The following is a 27,785-nucleotide window of genomic DNA, read 5'->3' as shown; positions in this document are numbered from 1 at the left end:
TAAAAAAAACCCTTTTGTAAAGTGTTCTGTATTAGCAAACTGCTGTAATATTTGTTTTAAAAGATGACGAGGCAATTACTTGTCCAAACTGATGAGATTCTACAGAGACTAAGTGCATTTGACTTAAAAATTGTAATTCCTTGTCACTCCATAAAAAATATGCCCCTTAAAATTTGAAGGAAGTTCAGTGAAAGACATACCACCACTAATTAAGCATCTTTTCTATACATAAAATACTAAGCACACTATACTTCTTGAATGGTATATTTTGCTATTGTTACTTGAATCATAAAACCATCTACATTTTCAATCATCTTTATTCATAAAATAAATGTACTGTACAGTACACATTCCCAGCCATCAACTGACATCAGGCATCTGCTTTACAAAAATAGCGGGTATGTTATGGAAAGTAGTCACTCCACACAATGTGAAATGTCTTTAAAACCCTAAAATTGACTTTGTTTGGGGATAGATGGGGAGAAACATCCGTACAGGTAGGTGAAGACTAGGAATAGATAAATTAAAATCACATTTAGTATTTACAAAGATAAGCACTAATCAAGCATTGTTTTGTAATAGAGCAACCTTAAGGAATTGCCACAGACTAACTGCTTTCTATTATACAAGACAGGAAATTATATTTTTAAAAAGATGCATTCAAGATAAATTTTAAGTTGTCTTTGGACACTAGTCAGTAACAGCAAAAGGGAAATTGCTATTTTCTTATAGCTCTTATGGAAATGAAATCTTTCTAATGCTGACACAGCAAAGAGGTGTTCTAGGACATGCAGGTTTTCTTAAGTTCCTAAACAAAACATGATAAGATGCTGATCTTGTAATCACTCAAAACAGAACTAATAATCTTTTCAGTAATTTTATGACCTTAATTGTAAAGCAAAATTTGAGTTTTGAGAACTTGGTAGAGTTTTGCCCTCCTCATTACAGTGCCTTTTACCACTTGTGAGCAGTTCTGTCATTACAAACGATTAACCTGCATATTTACAATATTCATCAAGCAAGCTCATACAGATTATCACATATGAAAAATCTTAACTGTAAAAGCTTCCAAGGAGGGGAAGTGTTGTTGTAAATTAGTGGGAATAGCATTACTGTACCAATGGTTCAATCAACTTTATAAACCAAGTTTTTCCATAGGCTGATAATTCAGTCTTAGACATTTATACCACCCTTGGTTTTAGCTTGCAAGGGCTCTAATGAGGGTTTTTTTTTAAATTGAAAAGCTATGAATATGGTTTACATTTATGAATTATCAAATGACGCTTGAGTAGCAGTCTAACAACAAAGGTTCTTTGAATCCTATGTGAAAAGTTTGAGCTGCAAAAGTATTCAGATTTGGCTAGTGCTCGTGAGTGTAATGTTTTGCTGAAAGCTTTTACTATACATATTTGAATTTTTTTTCCCACATGCCAGACAAAAGATATGCAAAAGGAGCAACACATCAACTGAGGGTTTTCCCATTCCTATTCAGGGAAGCAATTTGTCGAATTTACAAGACAAAAGGTAAGGGTTAAAATTATCTCCTCAGCTTTTCACTTCACACCTGCAGCAACTCCTATAACTTTTAATGTTACTGAATCTGTTTTTAAATTGTCAGTATCTGTGATGAACTTTAATAGAAGTATTTAGTATTGCACACACACATGAGCAGAAGATACTATGACTGCCTAGAGAAAGTACCTTTACTGCTGACAACAGTATTAGGAATAACAAGATTTGTCATCTTAAAATTAGCTATTTCCTAATTGCTCTACCAAATGTACGTGAATATATTTTGAACAGGATTCTTCATGAGGTCTGTTTACGCTGACTTCAACCATGTTGTTTACACGTGTCCTTTTCATGATCAGTAGTTTATATAGATTCTCTGTATGTGACTGTTTAGCTTATAATTTGTTTTGACCAGATTAACAACAAATTCATGTCCTATTCCACAACTGCATTGAGAAGCAGTTTACTACAAGAGTTAGGTCTATGGCAATTAACTATATTGTACACTGTCTAAAGCATTAAACTGAAGTCCAATTTAAAATACATGGGCTTTCTGGTGCCCTATTCATTAACCAATGCTTGACAAGCGAACCCTGATATTTTGAACTGTTAAATGTGCAAGAGTTGGTTGACTTCACAGAATCTTCAGCTCTTCCTCAGGCTCAGATCACTGCTTGTTACTAGTGCTGACAGAGATGTACTCTCAGATATATCATCTTTCTTGAGATTCAGGAATGATTCTCTGGTGATCTGAAGAATTTCCCTCAAGCCTTTGTTTTCTTGCTATAAACATGCCAAAAGAGAGAGAAAGATACTTAAAGACCATTCCAGGTGGAAATCAGGACGAAGAAAGAAAATTAGATCTGTCTTGGAAGAAAAGTGTTTGGGATGGGAGAGGAAGAAAGCAGTCTTACATTAACCTGTGATTAGAGAGAGGGGGAGTATTTAGGAGTTCTATTTTTTTGTTGTGCTGAACAGATTTTCAGCATAAAGAAAAGTGTTCAAAGGAAGAAGATAGCTTAAGTTTAAACTTAGGTTTAAAAAGACTTTTTCTTCCCCCTCACGTTAATGGGAAAACATTCCTCTGCAGCAAAGCATTTTGCCAGGCCATAATCAGAAAGCAGCTCTGCCTGCCCTAAACATTCAGAAATATGCCAACATTTAAAAAAAAGAAGTTTAAGATACACATGCAGATGGGTTTGAAGGTTATTTGCATTCTGAAGCTTCAGGATACACTCCTATCACATCTTTAAGCTTTTGTCTACAACTATGAGGACTAAAACCTTAGTAGTTTAAAAATGAAACTTTAAACTCTTCAGTAATTTCTCTAGGAGGTGGAACTTTACATAAGACATCCTGTTGCAGGACCAAAAAAAGAAAAGAAAAAAAAAGTCACACGCAAAAGTTGGTAACAGCAAACAGACTAGCCTTACTGTCTAAACAGTATAATGCAAACAGCAGCATAAAAATTAATTAGATCACGCTAATTCAGTATCAGAGTAAACTTTTGATAGTTTTGTCATGAGACGAAGGGTATGTCTAGACTGTGGGTTTTTTCTGGAATACCCCAGAAAAACTCCGCCAAGTCCAGGGAATGCGTTTGCTTTTCTACTTTTTTTTGTGGAAGAGCAAACATGCTCTTTCGGGGAGCCCTGTATACCTCGTTCTACGAGGAATAAGGGCTCCTCCAAAAGAGGAGACTTTCCTGCCATTTGGGCCCGTGTAGAGGGGACCAAATGGCGGAAAAGCATCTTCTGGAAAAGCAATCGGAAAAAGCTACGCAAATTGCAGAGTGCAATTTGTATAGCTTTTTCCGAAAAAAAGGTATAGTGTAAACCTAGCCAAAGTTGGTTCAGGTGGCACTAATTTGATTGGAAGAACAGGACCAGAAAGTTTACATAGCACAGAAGTTGAAACTAAAAACCAAAATGGAAAGCTTCCTCCATCATGCAGGACTAAAATGGCACTAAATAGAAAAGATGAAGCGTTCACCTTCAAAATTACTACTTTGCATATTTCATGGTTAGAGGTGATAAATGTTGAAAACAGTTGTTAGAATAGTTCATAGTGATCTTTATTTCAGCAAAATATCATTGCATTTTGTAATGGGCACAGAGAAGCACCAATGGTAAAGGCTTTCTCTAGTCTGGGCATTGTTGCAGACAATGTAGCATCTAATGAAATTAGAAGTCACAGTAGACAACTGGAGCCAGGGAAGTATTTGGACAAGTGTTAAACAATTTAGTGAATGCCTAGGATTGACCTAAGGGGAATACCCCTCTTTATGCTCTGGATCCCTTGGTGTGCATTAAGCTGCTGAAGCCTGAGTGAGTTCAGTTACTGCTGTAATCTCAATGTATTTATCTTCTAACAGGCACCCACTCTCAATATGAAACCACTATGCAGCCACCTAGCCCTTCTTAGCTCAGCACTGACGCTCCTCCTTCAACTCATTCCTTTGCCCAGAATGCCACCCAAAAGATGTGAAGCTTCCCATTTACAGTGCAGCAGTTGTGATACACAAATACACTTTATACCTTTATATTCTCTCATACTTAATTCTGTAAAGCACAGGAAAAAATGAACATAGAAGACACCCTAAGCACAATCTCTCAGTATCTTAAGCTTTCTATTGGAAATGGTTAAAGAATAATCCATCCCCTTGTCAGGCATGCTGTCAGAAAACAAGTGAGCTCTTCCCCATCAAGAGCAGAAGACAGCCTCCAAGCAGAGACCAGCCTCTATTCTTTTAAAACTTCAGCACTGATCAGGTGACAGTCATGTCAGCTTCCCTACATGAGCACACACTCCTGTCAGGTGACTGTTGCCAGAGTCACTTCACACCTGCTAAATTCTAACGCAGTTCTTCAGGGCAGGGACCAATCTCCTGAGTGACTAGATTTCCCATGATTGGGCACCTGAGACAATTACTCTCGTTTTGCCACAAGCCTTTGGAATTTGCAACCCTACATGGAGGCAGACAGACTACAGAGGAAGCTAAAGGCTGCAAGGTGCAACTATTTTCAACAGAACACAAACTTAGGCTTCATAATCTCACACAATTCGTAAACTGAACTGGCACATTCACAGTGGTTGAGTAGTACAACTAAAAATACATAAAGGCAGGAAAGAAAATGTCGCATTAGAGGCTAAATCCACTGATATAAAAACTGAGCAGGATCTCAAAGCACTCAAATCTGAGCATAATATGTAGCTCAATTCTCACAATACTATTTCAGCAAGTCTGCTCTTTAACCCCTTGCTGCTGTTGCCCTGACAACTAGAAGGTGATAGGGGAGATAAGCCAAGCAAAATAAATGTTTAGTGCCAAAGAGGGAAGTAGATTTAAAAAATTCTAACAGGTGGTCAAATAAAAAGTCAACTTGAAATTTGAGCAAGCGAGCATTTCAAAACTAGAAAAGTTCCTCTGCTTTGAAAATCCACACTAATTAAAAAGCAGCAGCACTGGCTTCAGTACATTTAGCAATTGGGAGAGGGGAAGAGAAAAGCTGGTTTCTGCCTTAGCTTCTTTCATTTCATACTTACTTCTAGCTCAAAGATACGCTCCTGCTCTTTGCAACCGCGCTGCTCATCAATTTCAATGGCTCTTCTCATTACTGCTGCCATTTCTGTAATTTGGTCCATATGCACTTGTAGCTCCTAAACCATACATGAAATTGAAAGCTTTAGCAATATATCCTTTCCTGCATTAATACAAGTGAGCATTAAATGCATTTTAACTGCAGTGCCAATTATAAAAAATTTGAATTTATAGTGATTTATATCTAGCAGTAAATTAAGCCGCACAACTTTCCAACACTATCTGATATTATTGTGACAGTTTATCCAATAAACCTAATCATTGCCTGAGTAACTTTCTGAAGACTTAAGTCACCTTTAGTCTCATGCTTGCAGAAATTAGGATTAATCTTGCTACCATAGCACCAAAACTGACCATATAATCTCTACAGGGGTGGTGATTTTTTTTGCTCTCCTACTGAAAGGACTGTCAGGGAGAACTAGGGATGTTAAATTTTGATTATCAACTAATTGATGGATTTACCATCGATTAGTTGATAAGTGGGGGAGCCGCAGCAGGGTTAATCCCCAGCCTTGGGAGCTAACTCTGCTGTGGCTCTGCTTTTTAGATATATTAAGAGCCTGCCATCTCTGAATACATTAAAAAGGTGAAAGTTCAGCCGGACTGAGGCGCCTGGTGTGAGCCAGGAATCAGCTGTCCCAGCTCACGTTGGGTCCCCCCACCGCTGCACTTCTGATTTTTGAATGAATTAAAAGCTGTCATGCTCTTAATATATCTAAAAAGCAGAGGCACAGCATCTTTGATTGGGCATGAGGCAGGAATCAGTTGATTACTGGCTTGCACCTGGTCCCCGCTACCCCCCTGCCTCCTCAACCCCTGGCACTGATAGAGGCAGTGGGGTGTGGGGGAGAGGAGGAGCAGCAGCAACTAGTCAAGGGACTAGTCAACTATCCAATAAGCTTTTGCTTTTCAGATAGTGGGCTAGTCGCTTACATCCTTAGGATGAATATCTACTAACTCCACTGTTCAAAGAGTAATCCGTATTCTATTTTTTTTTGTGGGGTGGTCCAGACAATTTAGTTTTTTGGTAGGTGTCCTTAAACTATGTTTGGACTTTAATCAATTTCTGTTACCTTGACTGTCCACTAAAGCACACATCAGATCTTTGGTCAAATTTTTGTTTTCGTATCACAGTAAGCGACAATTTCAGTATTCGTCTTTCCTTATTCACATCACTATTTTCTTCCTTAAAGTTACCAATGATCTTCAGATAGAGGGAAAAACTTAATAAAAATATATTATACACACACTACACCTTTCTACAAAATTATAAGCAGCCATTACTAGTATCTACCTACTGAGTTGAACAAAGTTAGGTTAATTATTTGTTTTGTCTCATATAAAGTGTGGCAAAAGATAATCAAAGTGCAATATTGAATATCTAGCAAGTCCGATTGAAGTTAGCATTTCTAGAATTGACATTGCATAGAGCCCCTACATTGCAACAGTGGACATGGAATAATTAATTCACAAAGACAGAACTAAAAATTGGAATTACGCACTCTCTTTTCTTTCAGTATTTCTGCTGGTGGTTCTACTTTGCTACCCATTTTTCTATAATATCCTTTAATGGCTCTTCATCCTCCCTATACCACTTCAGGGTTCTGTTTTAAATTTATTCTATAAACTCTTTTGGTAACGTCAGCTGCTCCCATTGTTCAATGGTCTCCTCTATGGTAATAATTACAGATCTACAATACACCTAAGCCACTCTCCCCTGAAACCAGTAACCGATATCAGAAAAGTTAAGTAGCCCCACACATTTTATCCACCCCTGAAATACAGTATTTTACACCATTAACCCTATGTATTTTAGAAAGTATTAAAATAAAAGACAATGAGGAAGAATGTAATTACTGAAGTTGGAATTTGCCAGAACTTTAAGATTAACATCTCATACTTAGTGACGAGGATTAGGCTTTAATCACTTGTAAAATAGCAGTCCTGATCACACCTCATCTGGTAGATTAATCTCCCCCAACCATGTTAGAGAACAGATTCTACACCAAGCCAGAGAAAAGCAGGTCATCCATATTAACCATTTCCTGCATCTATTGATTTTGATTTAGATATTCCATTTAAATCATAGAATCCTAGGACTGGAAGACACCTCGAGAGGTCATTGAGTCCAGTCCCCTTGCCCTCATGGCAGGACTCAATACTGTCTAGACCATCCCGGATAGACATTTATCTAACCTATTTTTAAATATCTCCAGAGATGGAGATTCCACAACCTTCCTGGGCAATTTTTTCCAGTGTTTAACCACCATGACAGTTAGGAACTTTTTCCTAATGTCAAACCTAAACCTGCCTTGCTGCAGTTTAAGCCCACAGCTTCTTGTTCTATCCTCAGAGGCCAGGAAGAACAATTTTTCCTCCCTCCTCCTCGTGACACTCTTTTAGATACCTGAAAACTACTATCATGTCCCCTCTCAATCTTCTCTTTTCCAAACTAAACAAGCCCAATTCTTTCAGTCTTCCTTCATAGTCATGTTCTTTAGACCTTTAATCATTCTTGTTGCTCTTCTCTGGACCTTCTCCAATTTCTCCATATCTTTCTTGAAATGTGGTGCCCAGAACTGGGCACAATACTCCAACTGAGGCCTAATCAGCGCAGAGTAGAGCAGAAGAATGACTTCTTGTGTTTTGCTCACAACACACTTGTTAATGCATCCTAGAATCATGTTTTTTTTTTTTTTTTTTTTAAACAGCGTCACACTGTGGACTCATTTAGCTTGTGGTCCACTATAACCCTAGATCCCTTTCTGCTGTACTCCTTCCTAGACAGTCGCTTCCCATTCTGTATGCGTGAAACTAATTGTTCCTTCCAAAGTGGAGCACTTTACATTTGTCCGTATTAAACTTCATCCTGTTTACCTCAGACCATTTCTCCAATTTGTCCAGATCATTTTAAATTACGACCCTATCCTCCAAAGCAGTTGCAACCCCTCCCAGGTTGGTATTATCTGCAAACTTAATAAGAGTACTCTCTAAGCCTATATCTAAATAGTTGATGAGGATATTGAACAGAACCGGTCCCAAAACAGACCCCTGTGGAACACCACTTGTTATACCTTTCCAGCAGGATTGTGAACCATTAATAACTACCTCTGAAAATGGTTATCCAGCCAGTTATGCACCCACCTTACAGTAGCCCCATCTAAGTTGTATTTGCCTAGTTTACTGATAAGAATATCATGCAAGACCATATCAAACACCTTACTAAAGTCGAGGTATACCACATCCACTGCTTCTCCCTTATCCACAAGGCTCGTTATTATATCTAAGAAAGCTATCATTTTGGTTTGACATGATTTGTTCTTTACAAATCCATGCTGGCTCTTACCTATCACCTTACTATCTTGAAAGTGTTTGCAGATCATTTCCTTAATTACTTGCTCCATTATTTTTCCTGCACAGAAGTTAAACTGACTGGTCTGTAGTTTCCTGGGTTGTTCTTATTTCCCTTTTTACAGATGGGCACTATATTTGCTCTTTTCCAATCTTCTGGAATCTTTCCTGTCGTCCATGATTTTCCAAAGATGATCGCTAAAGGCTCAGATACCTCCTCTCTCAGCTCCTCGAGTATTCTAGCATGCATTTCATCAGGCCCTGGTGTCTTGCAGGCATCTAACTTTTCTAAGTGATTTTTAACTTGTTCTTTTTTTATTTTATCTTCTAAACCTACCCCCTTTCCCACTGGCATTCACTAAGTTAGGCATTCCTTCATCAGACTTTTCAGTGAAGACCGAAACAAAGAAATCATTAAGCATATCTGCTATTTCCAAGTTTCTCCCTCCTCACTGAGCAATGGGTCTACCCTATCCTTGGTCTTCCTCTTGCTTCTAATATATTTATAGAATGTCTTCTTGTTTCCCTTTATACCTGTAGCTCGTTTTGTGCCTTTGCCTCTCTAATCTTGCCCCTGCATTCCTGTATTGTTTGCCTATATTCATCCTTTGTAATTTGTCCTAGTTTACATTTTTTATATGACTATTTTTAGATCATGCAAGATCTCCTGGTTAAGCCTGGTTCTGCTTTTATTCTACTGACCTAAAATATTCCTGAATGATTTTTGTATAGCTGATAGTTTTGAATGCTGAATGTTAGTGAAGGTCAAACTATTCCCCAAAAGAAAAAGATTCCTGTAATATCCGTCATCATGTTCATATTAAAATCAGAAGCTTTTTTTAGAACATGTGTTAAGAGATTTGGAATTTTTTAGTAACAACCATAATATTCTATTGCTTACTATTTTGAAAAAGGTAAATCTAAAGATCTGAAAACACCACCTTTTAAAAATGTATATTCTGATTTGCTAGCTACCTCCTTTCCAGTCCATAATTAAGTGCTTAATGGACACACCAGGAGGTACTAATGAGGAAAAATCTCTGATTTAGAGTAATTCAAGTTTACATCCATTTTAACATTGTAAAGTATTACAAAAAAGGTAAAGGGTGTGCAGTTACTATTGTCTGAGTTACAATATTGCTGTTTAAAGTACTTGGCTGTTTTAAAGTTACCAGATGGCACTAATCCATAGCAAGGATCAAGTGCCTGCAAAAATAAAAAAAAATTAATTGTCAAAACAGTCTTTAGGATGTTTACAATTAAACTGTTCATAGCAGGAAATTGCATGACAAGTTTAAATTCAGAACATATTTCTACATGATTTAGACCAGTTTTTACTATTTAATACCATTCACATATTTTTCTGGTATGTATAGCACCAGCATAAATGTTTTCAAATTTCTGTCTAAAAAGCGCCAGTTACAGAAAACTTAGAAAATTTCAGTAGACTAGTGCCAAAAATTGTCACTTTGTAGAACAGTAATGAACTGCTAAAGCAAGATAAATTCCTTGGACACCAAATTTGGAGTACAGGCAGTCCCCGGGTTACGTACAAGATAGGGACTGTAGGTTTGTTCTTAAGTTGAATTTGTATGTAAGTCGGAACTGGTACATATTGTAGGGGAAACTCTAGCCAAACATTTATCCAGAGCTCAGTTTTATTCTCCCACACCTCACTTCCCTCAGTCCTTTATTCTCAAGCTGAGGTGTCTGCTGAGAAAAGCTGCTCCGCGTCTCCCTGGTCTGCTGGGGGGCGTGCTAGCTTCGCGTCTCCGTGGTCTGCTGGGGGAAAGCAGCTAGTGCGGGGCTGCCTCACCCCATTTGTAAGTAGGGATCCGATGTAAGTCGGATCCATGTAACCCGGGGACTGCTTGTATAGTCTTAATGCGCATAAGAAATAGAAGCTTTTAGACTGCACTTCAAGATTACACAACATAACTGACTGTATAAAACTAGCGGGAAGTGCAAGTGGTGAAATTCCAGGCATACTGACTCATTAGTATCTCTCCAACAGACATGCTAAATCGATTTAATTGGACCAAAAAGTTCAAGGTGGTCTTGAAATCTCTCTACTAAAACATACTCTTCATGTAAATCAGAGGGAGATACAGTGAGAGTTTTGTTATCCAGCTCCATACCAAAAGGACAGCTCTGCACGGTAGGGCTACGTCTAGACTAGCATGATTTTGCAGAAATACTTTTAATGGAAAAGTTTTTCTGTTAAAAGTATTTCTGCAAAAGAGCGTCTAGATTGGCAAGGATGCTTTTGCGCAAAAGCATCTGTGCTAATCTAGACGCGCTTTTGCGAAAGAAAGCTCCGATGGCCATTTTAGCCATCAGGCTTTCTTGCGCAAAAAATTAAGGTGCCTGTCTATACTGGCCCTCTTGTGCAAGAGGGCTTATCCCTGAGCGGGAGGAAGCGTGAAAGTATTTGTGCAAGAAGCACTGATTTTGTACATTACAAAGTCAGTGCTCTTGCGCAAATTCAAGTTGCCAGTGTAGACAGCTAGCAAATTTTTGCCAGTCTAGATGCACCCTAGCATTCCTAATCTTCATAAGAAGTCTAGTTTATAGTCTGTTTGAAGTGGGTCTGGCAGGCTCCTTACCCAGCTCTGCATGACTCTCTGAAAGCAGTGACATTTCTGTGTTCCTTCTAGGCGGTGGAATGGCCACAAAGGGTTCAGGTGGCATGGGCTCTGGGAAGGAGCTTAGTGGAGGAAGGGTCTTGGGGAAGGAGGCTGGGGTAAAGGCAGTGTTTTACCTGCAGCATAACTAGGTGGCTCCTTCCACTGTCTCCCCCCCGCAGGCATATCTAGAATCCCAAAACCTGGCCTACACCCTCATCTCTTGCCCCCAATCTCCCTCCTGCACACAAACTCCCTCCCTTTAGTTAACTGGAATTTTTCCGCTTACTGGCACCCCTAATTCCCCAACATCAGAGGTGGACAAAAGTGTGATGGGAAGCCACTCCAAGAATTTGGTAAATGGTCAAAGGTCACATTCTTCCATTATATTAATGGAGGAGGTGCAGGGATCTGGGAGGAAGTTTGGGTGGAAGAGACTGTGACCAGGGGAGCAGACGGGGGTGCATGGTCTATGACCTGGAGAGTGTGACCTGGGGTAGAAGTGCAGGGGTATTGGTTGTGACCTGGGACAGGGGTGCTGGGTCTGGGAGCGGGGGAGAGGGTAGGGGTATAGGAGAGGACTCTGGCATGGGGAAGGGGTGTAGGAGAAGAGAGTGCTGAGTCTGGGAGGAGAGTTGTGACCTGAGAAAGGGTCAGGAGGGGATATTCTAATCTGGGAAGGTGCAGGGGTACAAAAGATTTGGGTTACATAGGGTAGGAGTGTATGGTGGGGACAGAGGGTTGGGGGAGGGAATGGGGTGCCAGAGGCAGGCTTTGGCTAGGAGACCTTGCCTGGCCAGCTCCCAGCCAGCAGGTTCCTTAGCCAGGGTCCCTGCCTTCCATGCCCTTATATGTGCTCGGAGCAGCTGCAGGGTCCATATTTGCTACTGTGAACTGAACGCTATGAGCCTAGGGGATATGGGGCACACACTGCCTGTCCTGCTAACAGGCAGCTGCTATTGGCTGGAAATGGGACACTGGGAGCTACTGGGGCAGGGACAATACGAGAAGCTTCTTGTCCCCTCCTGTGCTCTCAGCATTAAGGGACACACATATGCTCCCGCAGCCAGCTTTACTGCATGCCAAGGAGGAGTGGGACAGGCAGGGAGTTGGCTGGCCCATGGACCATATTTTGTCCAGCCCTGCCCAACATGCTGGATTAAACAAAAAAAACCTCCACACACAACTGTCACTATATTGTTTTCTTGCTTAGGACTTAAACACAATAATGCTTCATCTTTATATCTTCTAGAAGCATATACTAACTTTATAGTACTTGCATTTCTTTAATTTATCAATGTCCTTTCTATTTGAAATTTTTGTCTATGAAGCTACTTCTGGTACCTAACAATGCTTTTTATTCTATTATTTGTATGTAAAATCTATTTCTAAAGCTCTTCTAATGCAATAGTGCACAGTAACCATTACAGTACTTTCCATTAATTAAAAGTTTATTGTACCATGTTACAAAGGTACAATTTAAATACATATCAATTACTTTTAAAAGATGAATTCAACATTCACACTTTCTGACAAAAGCTTATTAAAGGCGAAGAACCAAAATAACATCGGTCCGCCTGATTAGGAGCTGAATACTTTCATTTGTATTGATTTATATATCTCCCACTGATAGCAAGTTAGAAAAACATTGGCTCTTAGTAATCCTTTACTCTTCTCTGATCATCAAGCAGCTCACCTAATATGGACAGCTTACAGTTCCACTCAGACATCCTACAATGTACTGGTTACTCCATACCATCTCTGATTAGTGCTAAAACAGGAAGTCTGCCAGAAGGGATGGGAGAAGAGAAGAAAGATAAGCCTGGTTTTTCAATATTCAGAAGGTTCTCTCAAAACTACTTTAATACCTTCAGAAAAGCGACTGAATATTGAACAAACAAGGTTTACCTTATTGACCCAGCACTGATCACAGAGCCATTAAAGTCACCAGTGCATGCTGGAACACTGAGCTAATTTAAATTACTGGAGACTGACAGCCAAAAGTCCAATATGGCATAGCTGCTTCTCCCCTTCCCCAAAAGTCTACAAGAGAATTATAGAAATGTTGTAGTGAAATGCTCTTTGAATGCATGAACACAAATATTTAGTAAAGTTGATTGGTTAGCCTGAACAAGCTGCCTGTCGATGTTTAAGTAGGCTATTCTATAAAAATTAGGGAACCGATAATATACGGGCAGTCCCCGAGTTACGCGGATCCGACTTATGTTGGATCCGCAATTACGAACGGGGATTTTCTCGCCCTGGACGACGGGAGCAGCAGGACGCCTGGTCCCGCCGCCCACGTCCTCCGGGGCGAGAAAAGCTGCTCTGCGTCTCCCTGGTCTGCTGGGGAGTGGGGAGGGGGGAGGGGAGGAGCCTGCAGACCAGGGAGATGCGGAGCAAAGTGCCGGAGGACCCGGGTGGGACCGCGGCGCTTCCAGATCAGCCCGGGTCCTCCGCCACTTTGCTCCGCGTCTCCCTGGTCTGCTGGGGGGGGGGGGGACGCAGCTAGTGCGCCCCCGCCTCCCCAGCAGACCAGGGAGACATGCAGCAAAGCCCCGGGCCTGTGGTAGAGCAGGTGGGGCGCTGCCGGTTGGTCCCGCAGCACCTCTCCTTGGCGCTACTGGACCAACCCAGCAGCACCCCAGCTGCTCTGCCCCAGGAGTCCTGATTCAGCCGCTGCTGATCTGTTTCAGCAGCGGCTGAATCAGGACACCTGGGGCAGAGCAGCTGGGGTGCTGCCGGGTTGGTCCAGTAGCGCCGAGGAGCGGCGGCGCTACTGGACCAACCCAGCAGAACCCCAGCTGCTCTGCCCCAGGCGTCCCCAAGTCAGCCGCTGCTGAAACTGACCAGCGGCTGACTGCAGGAAACCCCTGCCCCGAGCTTCCTGGAATCAGCCACTGATCAGTTTCAGCAGCAGCTGACTTGGGGATGCCTGGGGTTCTTAAGTTGAATCTATATATAAGTCGGAACTGGCGTCCAGATTCAGCCGCTGTTGAAACCGATCAGTTTCAGCAGCGGCTGAATCTGGATGCCAGTTCCAACTTACATACAGATTCAACTTAAGAACAAACCTACAGTCCCTATCTTGTACGTAACCCGGGGACTGCCTGTACTTTCTAATGTAAAAATTCATTTGTTCAATTATCTTACATTTAAACATGAATAAGTTTTTTAAAGAGACTTATTACCTTGGAATGTTGCTCTTTTAACTTCGTAATTATACCTGGATCATCCTTTTTGCTGGCCATAAGCAGCCTGAACATCTGCTCTCTGTATTTGCTCATTATGAGTTCCAAAGCAGACTGATGTTCTTCAAGAGATGTACGTAGTTCTAACAAAAATAATTTAAGAATTGTTTCAAGACATGCATGCAAAAATTATTCATTTGCAAAAAACAAATAAAAGCTCTTAGATACCACCAAATAAAGTCTGCATAGTGCTTTTACGGAGTTCTCCCACAGCCAGAACCAGGCCCTATGGAGCCCCCTTTATTGCTGTCCCATCCCTTTTTAAACGGGAGTAAAGTGGCCATAGAAAAGGGTGAGGATCTCACTCCTACTTCTTCACTTAAAACACCCAGCGCAGAGTTTATCTGGAAGTTGGGCTACTGTTTTAACCTGTAACTCTGCAGCATTTGTCTGAATTTAAACATAAGCAAAATTTTGTTTTCTGATGCAATATTTTGTGATTCTTCAGTATATAGTACCAGCAGTTCATTTTCAAAAAGCTAAGCTTCTCTGTACCAAAGGCTCAAAGGGATTAAAATTGTATTTTGTAAGCTGGGCTGACCTTTGAGTTGGTGCTCTACAAAAAAAGAGTATGAGAGATGAGACTAGTGAATATGAGTGTTCCCTTGTTTAGAGTACCCCAAAACTATTGAGATGTTTAATTAGATTATTTTTTTTAAATAGAAGAGTCCCCTGTACATAAATTATTTTCTTGGCAACTTCAAGATATACCCACAAATATATATATTTTATAGTAGCAGTTAATGTTATTTATTCTGTGACTTGACTAAGAGCTTTAAGACCTATAGAAAAATGCCAGCAAAACTATAATTTAGCAAAACTATAATTTAAAAATATCTCAAAGGAAGAGAATGCATGAATTTTTTTAATTCACCATTGTAATAAAATCTCCATATGCACTGGTTTTGTAGATATCTGACTGATTATACTAGAAGAATTTAAGATAAAAACAAAATTCTTAGGATAAGACCCTAAGTCCATTGAAGTCAATGACAAAACTCCCATTGATTTTAATGGAGCAGGATCAGATCCTAAAACAAAATATTAAGCCTCACCTTTATTTTCCTGTTGCAGTTCTCTAATCTGTCTGTTTTCCTGTTGGATACCCATTACTAAGGTAGATCGAGGCCGATGTCTTGCTACCTCATTGAGTTCTTGAATTTCTTCTTGGTACTAATTGTAGAATTAAACAGATTAAAAAAAACAATTGTGTAAATGAGGCCAAGTAGCTGCATTAGTCCTTACTAGTTTCAAAGTTGGAATCTGACCAATATTAAATAGCTCTTACGATACACTGTTATTAATCAGCAAGTAATTAGAGATAATTAACAAAAGCTAGTTTGTAATAATATTCTTATGCCTGGAGGTTTTGCTGACCATTATAATCCTCCTGAGATGCAACATTTACTTCACGACTTTAAATAAAAGGTGACTTTTTTTTTTTAAAAACATGACTGAGATTGACAGGATGGATACTAAGGTGGATACTACAGAAGCTATTACCCACACTTAGCAAAACAGATTCTAATAATATTCACTGGTTAAATTAACAGCAGAAAGGAAATTGTTTACCCACTTAAAATAATCTGTACGGGCTACTTTGTCATGGAAGAAAATATAAAGATGAGAATTCTCATGCAAAAGTAAACAGGAGATTGTGTTGCTCTTCTATGAAGAATAATATTTTTGCTTACTCCTGCATGTCTGAGCTAACAGGTTTTTTAATTTTATAAAGACTTAGATAAGGACACTGAAAGTGCTGTAATAAATCATAAAACCCAATCCTACAGATGCATGACTATTCTTAACTTTAAGCATGTACCGGTTTGTAGGATGGGATCATAGTAATCAACAAGTAATTTATTTGTAGGTCTGAGACAAGAGACTTAATGTCAGAGTTCATCTCAATCCCCATGAGATAGTAGGTATTGTATATTAAACCTATAATGCACTACTACATCAGTGTTTCCCAAATGGTGCTCCGCAGAACCCTGAGGTTCCACAAAGTGTGAAAGTAAGGGTTCCGTGAGAACCCGAACACTCCCCCGCCCACTGAAGAGACAGAGAGGAACCTGGCGCGAAAAGACACTGGCTCCTTCTCTGGTTCCCTGCTGGGCTTTCAGACACCTCCCCTGCCCCGCTGCCGGTCTGCCTTTACCAAGGGACCTAGCAGCAGCAACAACTGCTGGTCCCACTTCTCCCGATCAACCCAAAATTCCTCTCCCCCCGTCCACCGCTGCCACTCTGCTTTTACAAAGCGACCAGGTGGTGCTGCTGCTACTAGGTCCCTTTGTAAAAGCAGAGCAGCAGTGGGAGATGGGGGAGAGGAATCTTGGGTTGATCGGGAGAAGCAGGACCAGCAGCTGTTGCTAGGCCCCTTTGTAAAGGCAGAATGTGTGTGGAGTGTACTATCACATGGCATGTTGTGTAACACCGGAAATCCATTACTCACTATGAAGGAGCAGAAATCCCTATACACACTGTGAGGACGTGTGGCTCGTGTCTGACTTTAAGAATAAGTTAATATCAAAATTCCCCATGGATCATTGCTTAAAAGAAGGAACTTTAAAGAAAAAAGTGAGTACTTCAAACTCCCATATTTTTATTGAAACCGGCAAGGAAAATACTGAGGCAGTTCAAGTTAATTATGAAAAATTACAGCCAACTAATAAACGCAGGTATTTGTCATTTGGATTCACAAGCAATGGAAATGAAGATGCTCCCGGTGCCCAGGGTGTACTGTGCAACAAAATATTATCTAATAGTTGTTCAGTACCTGCTAAATTGAGAAGACATTTTGAAACAAAATTCAGAATACAGAGATAAAGACATTTGTTTTTGTTTTTTTAGCAGAAGCTTGAATCTCTTGAAAAAAGAAAACTGTCAAAAACTGCCAAATCTGATTATGAAAATGCAACAGAGGAGTCTTACAAATTTAGCTATTGTATATCGCTCGCCAAAGAAGCACACACTATTGGGGAAATCACTCATAAAACAATGTACAAAAGATATTGTAATGTGTATGTTGGATCAGGTGTCTTGTCAAAAAGTTGAGCCTGTGCTGCTATCAAACAGTACTGTCACATGTCGTATTCATGATCTTGCTGCTGACATCGAGAAGGAGCTTATTTTTCGGCTGCATTTATGTGATGCATATGCATTACAATTAGATGAGTCCACTGACATTGCAGGTCTTGCAGTTTTGCTTGTATTTGTCAGTTATGATTTTAATAGTTCTACTGAAGAAGACTTACTTTTATGTGAATTTTTGCAAACCAATACAACTGGTGAGAATATATTCAACTGTATCAATAACTTTTCGAAAACACATGAAATAAGCTTGGAAAACTATATTGGTGTGTGCAGTGATGGTGCCAACGCAATGGTAGGAACAGTGGCTCATGTTGTAACACAAATAAAATATATAGCACCAAACTGCACCAGCAGTCATTGCATTCTTCACAGATACGCTCTAGTAGTGAAGAATATTTCTCCCTCTTAAAAATGTGTTGGACGAAGCAGTACAGATTATTAATTATATAAAAACTCGACCATTACAATCAAGACTGTTCAAAATTGTGTGATGATATGGGGAGTCAGCACACAGCCCTGCTTTTACATACAGAAGTAGGCGGCTATCGCGAGGCAAAGTGCTGGTTAGATTATGAGTTACATCATGAGCTCTCTGCATATTTGATGGATCACAAATTCCAACTGTCTGATCGTTTAACAAACTTTTTGTGTTTATCAAGAGTTGCGTATCTTGCAGACATCTTTACAAAACTAAATGAAGTAAATCTGTCGCTGCAAGGAAAGACTATATATTTTTAATGCGAAAGATAAAATTGTCATTGTCACTGAAGCTACAGTTTTGGATCTCGTTTGTAGGACAAAATAATTTGGATTGTTTACCAACCCTGAATGATTTCTTTGAAGAAAATGAATGCAAACTTGATGAAGATATTTTCAGCGACATTGCAGATCATCCCCGCGATTTATTCACAAACATCATTAAGTATTTTCCAACCATAAATGACAACAATAACTGGATTCGAAATCCATTAAGTTTAACAGAAAAGCCAGTCAGTTTTTCTACATAAGATTATGAAAAGCTAATGAAAATTGCTTCAGACAGCCAATTAATACAAAAATTTAAAGAAGTTTCTCTGATTACATTTTGGGGTGACTCATGTCAAAATCAAGAATATTCATCTTTATCAAGACGTGCAATTCGTCAGTCGTTACCCTTCGCCAGCACATACTTGTGCGAAACTGGGCTCTCGAACTATCCAGCAACAAAAATGAAATACAGAAATTGACTGAATGCTGCGCCAGATATGCGAATCCAATTTTCTAATATTAAACCAAATATAAAAAGAATTTGCCAAGAAAAGAAAAACCACTCTTCGCATTGAAAACTGTCAATATAATTCATATTATTTTTTAGCTTTATTTTTGTACACATTTAATGTGATTTTTGTTTTAAAATATGTTGAATTAAAATGAATGGTGATCTCATGACCGTATTTAGCATCTTCTTACTACTAATTGTGGTGTAAGCCCGGTCTGTGTTTGGGTCGCGGGGGTTTGGGGTCCCCCCCGCAACAAACTTTTTCCCTGGCGGTAGGGGTTCCTTGAAATTTTTCTGAGTTTAAAAGGGTTCTGTGGTCAAATAAAATTGGGAAACACTGCACTACATTGTAGTAGTCAAGGTTAACTAAACCAGTTTGAAACAGTGATGTTTCAAGTGTTTTCAAAGTGTCTTTTTAAGTGAGTAAGCAAAATAGGAAAACAAACCTGCTTCATTGCTTCCACCCGCTTGTTGAGAGCTGTAGTCTGTTCAATAAGAGCTTCTGCTGCGTTGTCATGTTCTCTTAGTCGTTCCACTAGTGCTTTAGCATCAGCTAGGGCTCTCTCAATCGTACAACTCATTTCTTTAAACAAACAAACAAACAAACAAACAAAGTTATTTTCAAGACTAAGAACTGTTTATCATACAGCTACATCACTATCATGTCATACCTCAATCAAATGTGTTTTCATTAACTCAGATGCAATCAAATAACATTATTTCCCTCATCCCCAAATAAGGAGAAACATCCTCATTCTGCAGGAACTACTTTCTCCTTGGGAACAAGAAAAACTGCATTCTGCAGGGAATCTGAGGCCCCCCACTTCCTTCACCCATCTCTGAGCTCCAAACTCAAGGTCATGCTCATGCACCACAGCAAAGCTTCCTTTCAGCTCTTGGGTATTACAAAAAAAAGTCACATTAACTGAAGTTAAAGATACCTATTAATAGCCATCAAAAATACAGGGATAGCACTTTCTCCTGTTAGCTGCAATAATCGGCTTTAAGTGTAATTCCTAGCAATCTTAATAATGGAATACTATGTTCAAAGGTCATCCAGAGAGTTCTCTTCTTGTAAACTTAAACAACAAATAGTATGGTTGTACTTTAAAGACTAACAAAACATGTAGATGGTATCATGAGCTTTCATGGGCAAAGCCCACTTCTCACTCTTTTTGTAAGACAGGACAGAGATGTTATCTATTCTGAAAGTGGAATAGCCAGAATTTAATATGGATTGTGAAGGGAAACTAGTCTAGAGCATGAAGGGAAATGTGATGCTGGCACCTTCATTTTGTGTTATTCTTGCGGCTTGTTCCTTCAGAAGAATGTTACAGAAATCAATATTTTTGTGACAGTGGTGTGATTTTTGCATAGCTTCTTTATGAAGTGAATATGAAAAGAGGAAAATAAAAATATGTAAATTTGGTTACTAAAGAGATGGTGGTGTTTAAGTTTAAAAAAATTATTTTAAAGGTCCCAGCAATATATTAGAGAAGGTGAACATCTAGAATTCATGCTGAAAGGTTAGGAATAAATACTTGTGTCAAAATATGGATACTTAACAGTACAAAGCAACACAGAAATTTAGGACACAAAATGAATATTTGAAACTCAATTAAACCTTCATGCTCTATTTTACTACCACTGTAACCTAGGGATATAAAATCCCATTTAGTTGTTTAAAAGGTTAAACACATTTACCCAATGGCTGTGTCTAGACTGGCCAGTTTTTCCAGAAAATCAGCTGTTTTTCTGGAAAAACTTGCCAGCTGTCTACACTGTCCGCTTGAATTTCCGCAAAAGCACTGACTTCCTACCGCAAGAAGCTCTGATTTCTTACAGAAATACTATTCTGCTCCCATTCAGGCAAAAGTCCCTTTTGCGCAAAGCTTTTGCGCAAAAGGGCCAGTGTACACAGCTCAGATTTGTTTTCCGCAAAAAAGCCCTGATCGCGAAAATGGCGATCGGGGCTTTTTTGCGGAAAAGCGTGTCTAGATTGGCACGGACGCTTTTCCGCAAAAAGTGCTTTTGCAGAAAAGCGTCCATGCCAATCTAGACGCTCTGTTCCGAAAATGCTTTTAACGGAAAATTTTTCCGTTAAAAGCATTTCCGGAAAATCATTCCAATCTAGACGCAGCCAATGTGTGTGTGGGATTGCAGGCAAGCACCAGCTCCCTCCTGCTCTCCCCCACCCTATGCTGCTTCTGTATCAGAGGCAGAAGCACAGAGGGCAGGTGGCTCTGCAGGAAATGGTATGCATGGGGAGTAGGTTTGAATGTTGCCTGCTCCTCCCCTCAGTCGCCTATTAGGGATGTGAATGACTAGTCAAAGCAGTAGCGCAGCATGGAGCCTGGGGTCTGCTGCTTTGAAATGCCCATGTGCAGCCTGGAGCCAGCTGGGAGACCCAGCTGACCTGAGGCTCCCTGTGCACTGCTGCTTTGAGATATTGCAGGGAGCATAGGGCCAGCGGGGAATTGCTTGCATCCCCCCCACTGTCCCCATGCTCCACGCAGCACTTTTGCCTTTGAAGTGTAGCAACAGCCCTGGAGCTGTTGCTACACTTTAAATGGCTGATTGAATAGTTGATAAGGGTGCCTCCACCTTTAATCTAAATTTTACTTCCCTACTCTCTATCAGAGGCAGCAGCACAAGGGTGGGAAGCTCAATGGGAGCCAGTGCTTGTGGGGAGCCACGCTGTCTCCACTGGCACATACCAGCTCTCATCTGCCCCAACACAGAGGCAACAGTGCAGGTGTATGTGCGGGGGCAGTAGGCATGGTGGGAGCAGGGACAGACAGCTGGGGGAGGGGGAGAGTGGAGGCAGGGGTGCATGTAACCATGAAAGTTAACTGAGCTCAGCCTTATCCATTTACCATGTACATGGATACATGTTAACATCCCTACTCAGAGTTAGCAGAGACCAAAATCAGCAGCTCTGACAGCCCAGCAACACATGGTTGCTTATTACCACTTCCTGCCTTTAATGAATGGCTTTGAAGCTTATCCAACTCTGTTGCATTCAAAACATTAACTCCGTCCACACATACCATCTTGCCATACTTTTCTCCGTGTCTGCTAAAAAGCCTCCCTATAAGGCGTTTAATTTCTCTCCCCGTTGTTAACCAGCACTCGAGCAAAAATGCAAAGGCACGTTTTGGAAGACACCGCGTGCAAGCTCATGTCAAACAGAGCGAGCAGCATTCCCCTTCGTAGGTTAAAAAAACATCCTTCCGCGTCTGACAGCAAAACATTTAAGCGCTGTGGCCAGGTGAGCGCGCGTGGTTGGGAGCCTGGCCGCGAGGAGCTCGGGCCCCCCAGCCAAGCCGAGGGCGCGGGGCGGGAACAGGGCTGCTTGGGGAAGGCGGGCTGCCCGGACTCACGTCGGCCGGACCAGCGGCTCCAGCTGCCACAGGCGCGTCTCCCCCCCCCCCCCCCGGGCAGCTCCGGGGCTGGCGGGACAGACGCTGTTATCTCGCGAGATCGGGGGCTGAGCCCGCGGGGGTCCCACACGCTCGCGGGGCACGTCACACGTGCCGAACACGACGCCCCCTCCCCTGCACCCCCAACCGCTGTCCCGGCCCCCCTGCCTGCAGCCCGCCCCGGCGCCAGCGCGGTGCCCCACTCACTCATATCCGGTGGCTCCCGCAGCGCCCCGGCGCCGGGAGGGGACGAAGGGCCCCCAGGCCGCTTCAAACAAGGGCGAATTCGGGGGGCAGCGCGAGGCCGGGGGGAGGCGCCATGGGAGGGGAGTGAGCCCCTCCACTACTACCCGCCGGTAAGAAAACAGAGGTGGGAGAGACTAGATATCGCGAGACTACCCTCTCCATGTTTATTTCCCAGACCTCGCGAGACTTGCTGGACTCCGAGGCTTGCGAGGAAGCTCCCTTGCCAAATACCGCGAGACTGTCAATTTCTCTTGACCGTTGGGAAGTCCCGCAAGAGGCTTTATGGACGGTGGGTTTCCAAAGTCTCGCGATATCATGGTGGTTAGGGTCGCGAGGCAGGGACGCTGAGACATGGGGGGGGTGAATGACCCGCGGTGGGATTAGACCCGGGGTGGCCGCAGCAATAGCAGCGGCCGGTCTGTGGGCTCCTGCCTTACGCGGCCGCTTCGGAGTGTCCGAGCCTGTGGGGCGAGCGGGGCCCGGCTGTGGGGAGCTAACGGGCACCAAACCGTCGCGCTCCCCTCCCCTCCCGGTGTAACGCCCAGTGCGCCTGCGCGCTCCCAGGCTGAGCCCGGGCGGCGCTTTTCCGGCAGAGGATCCGGCGAAAGGAAGAAGACGCCTCCCCCCGGTGTGTGTCGCTTCAGCCGGGCCCGCCGGGGACCGATCCCACTGGCTTTTGCGGCTCCCTCGGCTAATGCCGGGCCCAAGCCTCCGTCGCACGGGGCTGGCCTGGATCGAGGCCTGTCTGTGCGCGGTTGTAGACGGCTGGTAGCTCCAGGCTAGTCGCCCCCGAGATCAGCTGCTCTGCTTGCTAGTGTGAATGGGCGGCTGAGAGAGGTAATCCGCGCGTGAAAGTGGAGCAGGGTGCGCTAGGACCCTGTACGCACTAGGCCGAAAAACCTGCTTCTAGTTGTGTTTGCAGGGGTGTAGTTGTGTTGGTCCAAGGTTGTTAGAGACAACGTGGTTCAGTTAGTATCTTTAATGGGACCTATTTCTGTTGGTGAGCAAGACGAACTTCAAACTTCAATTCTCGAAGAGGTGCGCTATGTAAACTCAAATGCTTGTCACTTTCGTCAACAGAAGCTGAGCTGACAAAAGATACTAGTTCAGCCACTTGCCATTCTAAAGTTTTACACAAACATATGAATGACTTTAATACTAGAAACTAGACTCTATTGTTAATCTGTGAATGAAAACTTTTACAGCAAAGCTCTAAAAATTAGAAGGGAAGAGGATTGGAGGGAATAATTGGAGTGTGACATGTTTATGGGGTGGGACTAACTGTTGTAAAATGGATGGTGGATTGGCAAACTGCTGGGCTTGGTTTGCTAAAATACAAAAACTTCTATAAAGTGGGGAATACATCTTATAATTCTGTTCTATATAACTTTGGACAGTTCCTGTTTTTAATTCATAAGTGTTTAGTTCACTACATGGTTGCCTGACTTTCATTATAAGTGTGGTACATGTGAATGCTGGAGGTTAGTGTTGTGGCTAACAAATAGTGATTATTAAATTGCCACCAAACATTATGGTTTTAATTTTTTTTAATCAGTGTACTGAGAGTCAAAGGAAATAGTAAGAAATAAGTGATTCAGTGGACTGAAGTTACGAAAACACACATAGTGGTTAAAACAATGTTTACAATTTATTGTAAGTAGAAAGATATGTGCTTCTCGTAAAAATGCAGAAAATGAGTTTCTTCTAGATCTTCAAGATCAAATGTGCTATTGCGTGCGTGCGCACACATGCGCGCACACACTCTCTCTCTTGCAATAGAAAAACAGAACATGACAACGTGGATGGTTCTGAAAAATGCCATTTTCAACACTGGGCCCATCATGGCATTTCACCAGGTCTTTAATATTGCCTAAACTCTGGGGCTACGTCTACACTGGCCCCTTTTCCGGAAGGGGCATGTAAATTTCACTAGTCGTCGTAGGGAAATGCGCGGGGGATTTAAATATCCCCCGCGGCATTTAAATAAAAATGTCCGCCGCTTTTTTCCGGCTTTTAGAAAAGCCGGAAAAGAGTGTCTACATTGGCCCCGATCCTCCGGAAAAAGCGCCCTTTTCCAGAGGATCTTATTCCTACTTCAAAGTAGGAATAAGATCCTCTGGAAAAGGGCTTCTTTTCCGGAGGATCGGGGCCAGTGTAGACGCTCTTTTCCGGCTTTTCTAAAAGCCGGAAAAAAGTGGTGGACATTTTTATTTAAATGCCGCGGGGGATATTTAAATCCCCCAAGGATTTCCCTATTACGACTCGTGAAATTAACATGCCCCTTCCGGAAAAGGGGCCAATGTAGACGTAGCCTGGGGATACAGAGAGGCTGTGAAAACTGTCCATTACTTAACTGGCATGACTTACTCCCAAAATACAGAGATCATAGGGTGGCTGTAGAGTATGAAAAGCATGGCTGATGGAACATAAGCTTGAGTGCCTTCTCTTCTGGCACTTAAAAGTCAAACTTCTTGATTTTTACCTTAAATCTTTGTTTACGAAGAAGGTTGTATCACATCCAAATCGTGCAACAACAGCGGTAGTAAAAATTACAGACGGTTGTGTGGGTTGAACCTCCCAAATCCGGGACTCTCTGGTCCCGCAACATCCCTTGTCCGTCAAGGCCACAGACATTGGTGGACCAAACAGCCTTGGTAGAATGCAGGGTCTGCAGAGCCCCACCTGGGCCAGCATTGGCTAGGCAGGGGAACCCCGGTGTTGGGGGGCCAGGCAGCATTAGCGAGCCTCTGCTCTAGCTAGGGAACCCCTGGGGTTAGTGGGTCAGGTGGCCAGAGAGCCTCTGGCAGCGGGGCTGTTGGTGGCCAGGTGGCCCTGGTTGGGGAACCCTGCTGGTGGCAGTGTGGCCACACAATGGCCTTGAAGTCCCAGACAGGAAACCCCGGTAGCTGAGCCAGGCAGCAGTCAGGGAGTGCCGGCCCCAGCAGGGAAAACCCAGGTGGCAGTGGAGCTAGTGGTTTGTATAGAGCTGCTCGCTATAGGACTGTGCTACTTAGAGATAATTTAGTACAAATCAAAACTGCTACTGGTAGCATAATCCTCCAGGGAGCAGCTCTGTACAAACTGACGGCCCTGGCCAGGGAACCCCTGGAAACCCGCAGCGGGGCTGGTGGCAGCCAGGTGGCTGGGGGCTAGCGGATTCCGAGGAACTCCCAGAGGTAGTGGGGCTGGTGGTGGCGGCCCTGGCTGGGGAGCCCCTGGCAGCAGCAGGGCTGGCAGCCTCGACCGGGCCAGTATTAACAAGGTAACAGGAGGGTGGGCCCCAGCCTCGGGAGCCATAGGGAGAGGAGCCAGGAGCAGAGGAGCATTGACCTCTGCAGATCCAGCAAACTCCTTTGTCCGGAACGGCTCAGATCCCAAGGGTGCTGGACCAGGGAGGTCCAACCTGTACAGTTAAAAATAAACAAAACTCTGAATTCGAAGACCTCTTCACCTATCTTGTTGGCATTAATCAAGAAAACTTTTAGTTCATTCGGAATGATTCATAATAGGAGATTCTGAAAAAATCTATCAAAGGGCATATATAAGCACTTGGTAGTCTTAATTCGGTTATAATCTGGTTAATTCTTCCTGTTGATCAAGGAAACAATATTTTGATGCTTTACATTTTTGAAAGGCTGCTGTTAATGTAATCTCTAATTTCAGATAATGAGTTTAAAATAATTTAAGTTCATATTATTTGAAAAACGTTCCCTAAAATACAATCGTGCTATTGCGAAAACATGTTAAGCGGGCATGTGTTCAAAAGTTGATATAGCTAGCATAATTTAGCATAACTTCTCGTGTGAAAATCGTGTACTAAGCAAGCTAAATTTGGTTGACCGAATTTGCTTTGCTACGTGTGCTTTCAAAATTACACAGAGCTCTTCAGGTCATTGCAAAGAACTGGGTTGGCTGCTAAAAATTGCTGACTGCTCTGTAATTCGTTATTTTCAGAAATAATATTTTAAGTTAAATTTCTAAATATACAAGTAAAGAAGCTGTTCACTAATTTAATTTTTCTTCTGTGAGTAAGAACTGCAAAAAAGTAATACTTATTTATTATTTGCTTTCTTTATCCCATTCATGTCAGTTTTCTTCCCTTTCTGGAGAAAATAGTTTCTTCCTAGGTATGGATTGTGTATTATTTTTTAGTTCAAAAGGATTTTCTTTTTAAGTACCAAATAAGTAAGGCGAACTGTCAGTGCAAATAGGTATTTATGGTGGTAGTATTTGTGCATCTGTAATAAAAATCATACCAATTGTAGCTGTCTAATAAAGTCGATTTTTGTAGTACAAATTTAAATAAAATAACACTAAAAACCTTCAAAGGTTTGAAGTTCATATAATAGTTTTCTCTTGCTGCGTTTTAAGTTTTTGTCTAATTTCAGGATTTATTTATTTCAGGAAGAAAATGAAAATTTTCTCTGAGTCCCATAAAACTGTTTTTGTTGTGGATCACTGTCCTTATATGGCAGAATCATGTAGACAACATGTTGAGTTTGATATGTTAGTAAAGAACCGGACCCAAGGAATCATACCTCTGGCACCCATCTCAAAATCTCTGTGGACTTGTTCAGTGGAATCATCTATGGAATACTGTAGAATAATGTATGATATATTTCCTTTCAAAAAATTGGTAAGTGTTTGTAAAAGTACTGCTTATTGTGGAGATTGTCTCATTTTAATGGGTGCTTCTTTAAAATTATTTTTGGATGCTGTCAGATTGAAAAGCAGGTGACTCAAATTAAAAACACTGGAAATTTTTAAAAATAAAAAAAATGATCATTTAAGCTGTTGTTACTCCTTTAACTCAGTGGAACAATGAAAATAGTTTCATTTTAGTTTATGGGCATTTTCACTTCCTGGTTATCTGCTTTATTTTATTGGTTTGGTTGCAAACCCTGTGGGTAAGTGTTTAAACATATATCAAGTATAATACAAATAATATTTATTATTATTTAAAATAAATGTAAACATAATGAAATCATTTCTTTTGATCTCAGGTTTTACAAAACCGTAATTTTATATAATTCAGATTTTGACTTGGATTTAACTTGTAAAATTTGATGAAAAAATAAGAGAAACAAAATACTTTTATTTATAGGCAGCATTTTCCCTTAGGCTACATCTAGACAGCAGGGCTATTTTGGGATACTGGGAGTATCCCGAAATAGCAGTTCCACATCTTTAAACGCACCCGTTATTTCGAAATAACGGGTACACTTTTCTGGCATCTCTGTAACCCTCATTTCACAAGGGTTAAGGGACTTGTCAGAATAGCGCTTTATTTTGAAATTACCTCAAAATAAGCCATGTTGTTTGCTTAGTGTAAATTGAGTAGCTTATTTGGAAGTAAGGGTGCTGTGTAGACCTATCCTTAGAGAAGAAACATACTTGACTCTTTTATTTAGTCATGCACATAATAAT

The 27,785-nt window shown here is 41.5% G+C and overlaps 2 protein-coding genes across 11 annotated transcripts in view; one reads left to right on the top strand and one right to left on the bottom strand.

Moving 5' to 3' along the window:
- The window catches only part of FGFR1OP2 (FGFR1 oncogene partner 2), a 30,513-nt gene extending 7,840 nt beyond the window's left edge, over positions 1–22,673 (bottom strand). Inside the window, exons 1-6 of one of the 7 annotated variants that reach the window (XM_025187037.3) lie at positions 22,536–22,673; positions 19,137–19,273; positions 15,395–15,512; positions 14,277–14,422; positions 5,059–5,172; positions 300–2,295 (exon numbers count right to left, since the gene is read on the bottom strand). In XM_025187037.3, coding sequence (XP_025042822.1) covers positions 2,158–2,295; positions 5,059–5,172; positions 14,277–14,422; positions 15,395–15,512; positions 19,137–19,271 — 651 coding nt within the window. In that variant the 5' untranslated portion in view covers positions 19,272–19,273; positions 22,536–22,673 and the 3' untranslated portion in view covers positions 300–2,157. Of the gene's footprint in view, positions 1–299; positions 2,296–5,058; positions 5,173–14,276; positions 14,423–15,394; positions 15,513–19,136; positions 19,274–21,740; positions 22,029–22,073; positions 22,093–22,319; positions 22,500–22,535 lie in introns of those variants that run through there. The other 6 variants (XM_006127682.5, XM_006127683.5, XM_075898930.2 and 3 more) reach the window with 6 other exon arrangements.
- The window catches only part of INTS13 (integrator complex subunit 13), a 46,432-nt gene continuing 41,162 nt past the window's right edge, over positions 22,516–27,785 (top strand). The window contains exons 1-2 of one of the 4 annotated variants that reach the window (XM_006127680.5): positions 22,516–22,647; positions 26,763–26,994. In XM_006127680.5, coding sequence (XP_006127742.2) covers positions 26,770–26,994 — 225 coding nt within the window. In that variant the 5' untranslated portion in view covers positions 22,516–22,647; positions 26,763–26,769. Of the gene's footprint in view, positions 22,648–22,716; positions 23,196–23,221; positions 23,397–26,762; positions 26,995–27,785 lie in introns of those variants that run through there. The other 3 variants (XM_006127679.5, XM_006127677.5, XM_006127678.5) reach the window with 3 other exon arrangements.

This window comes from Pelodiscus sinensis, chromosome 1 (genome assembly GCF_052426305.1).
Source record: "Pelodiscus sinensis isolate ZL-2025 chromosome 1, ASM5242630v1, whole genome shotgun sequence".
In the NCBI taxonomy this organism is placed as follows: Eukaryota; Metazoa; Chordata; order Testudines; family Trionychidae; genus Pelodiscus; species Pelodiscus sinensis.
The sequence above is the reverse complement of the archived record's forward strand: the minus strand, read 5'-3'. Positions and strand labels throughout refer to the sequence as shown.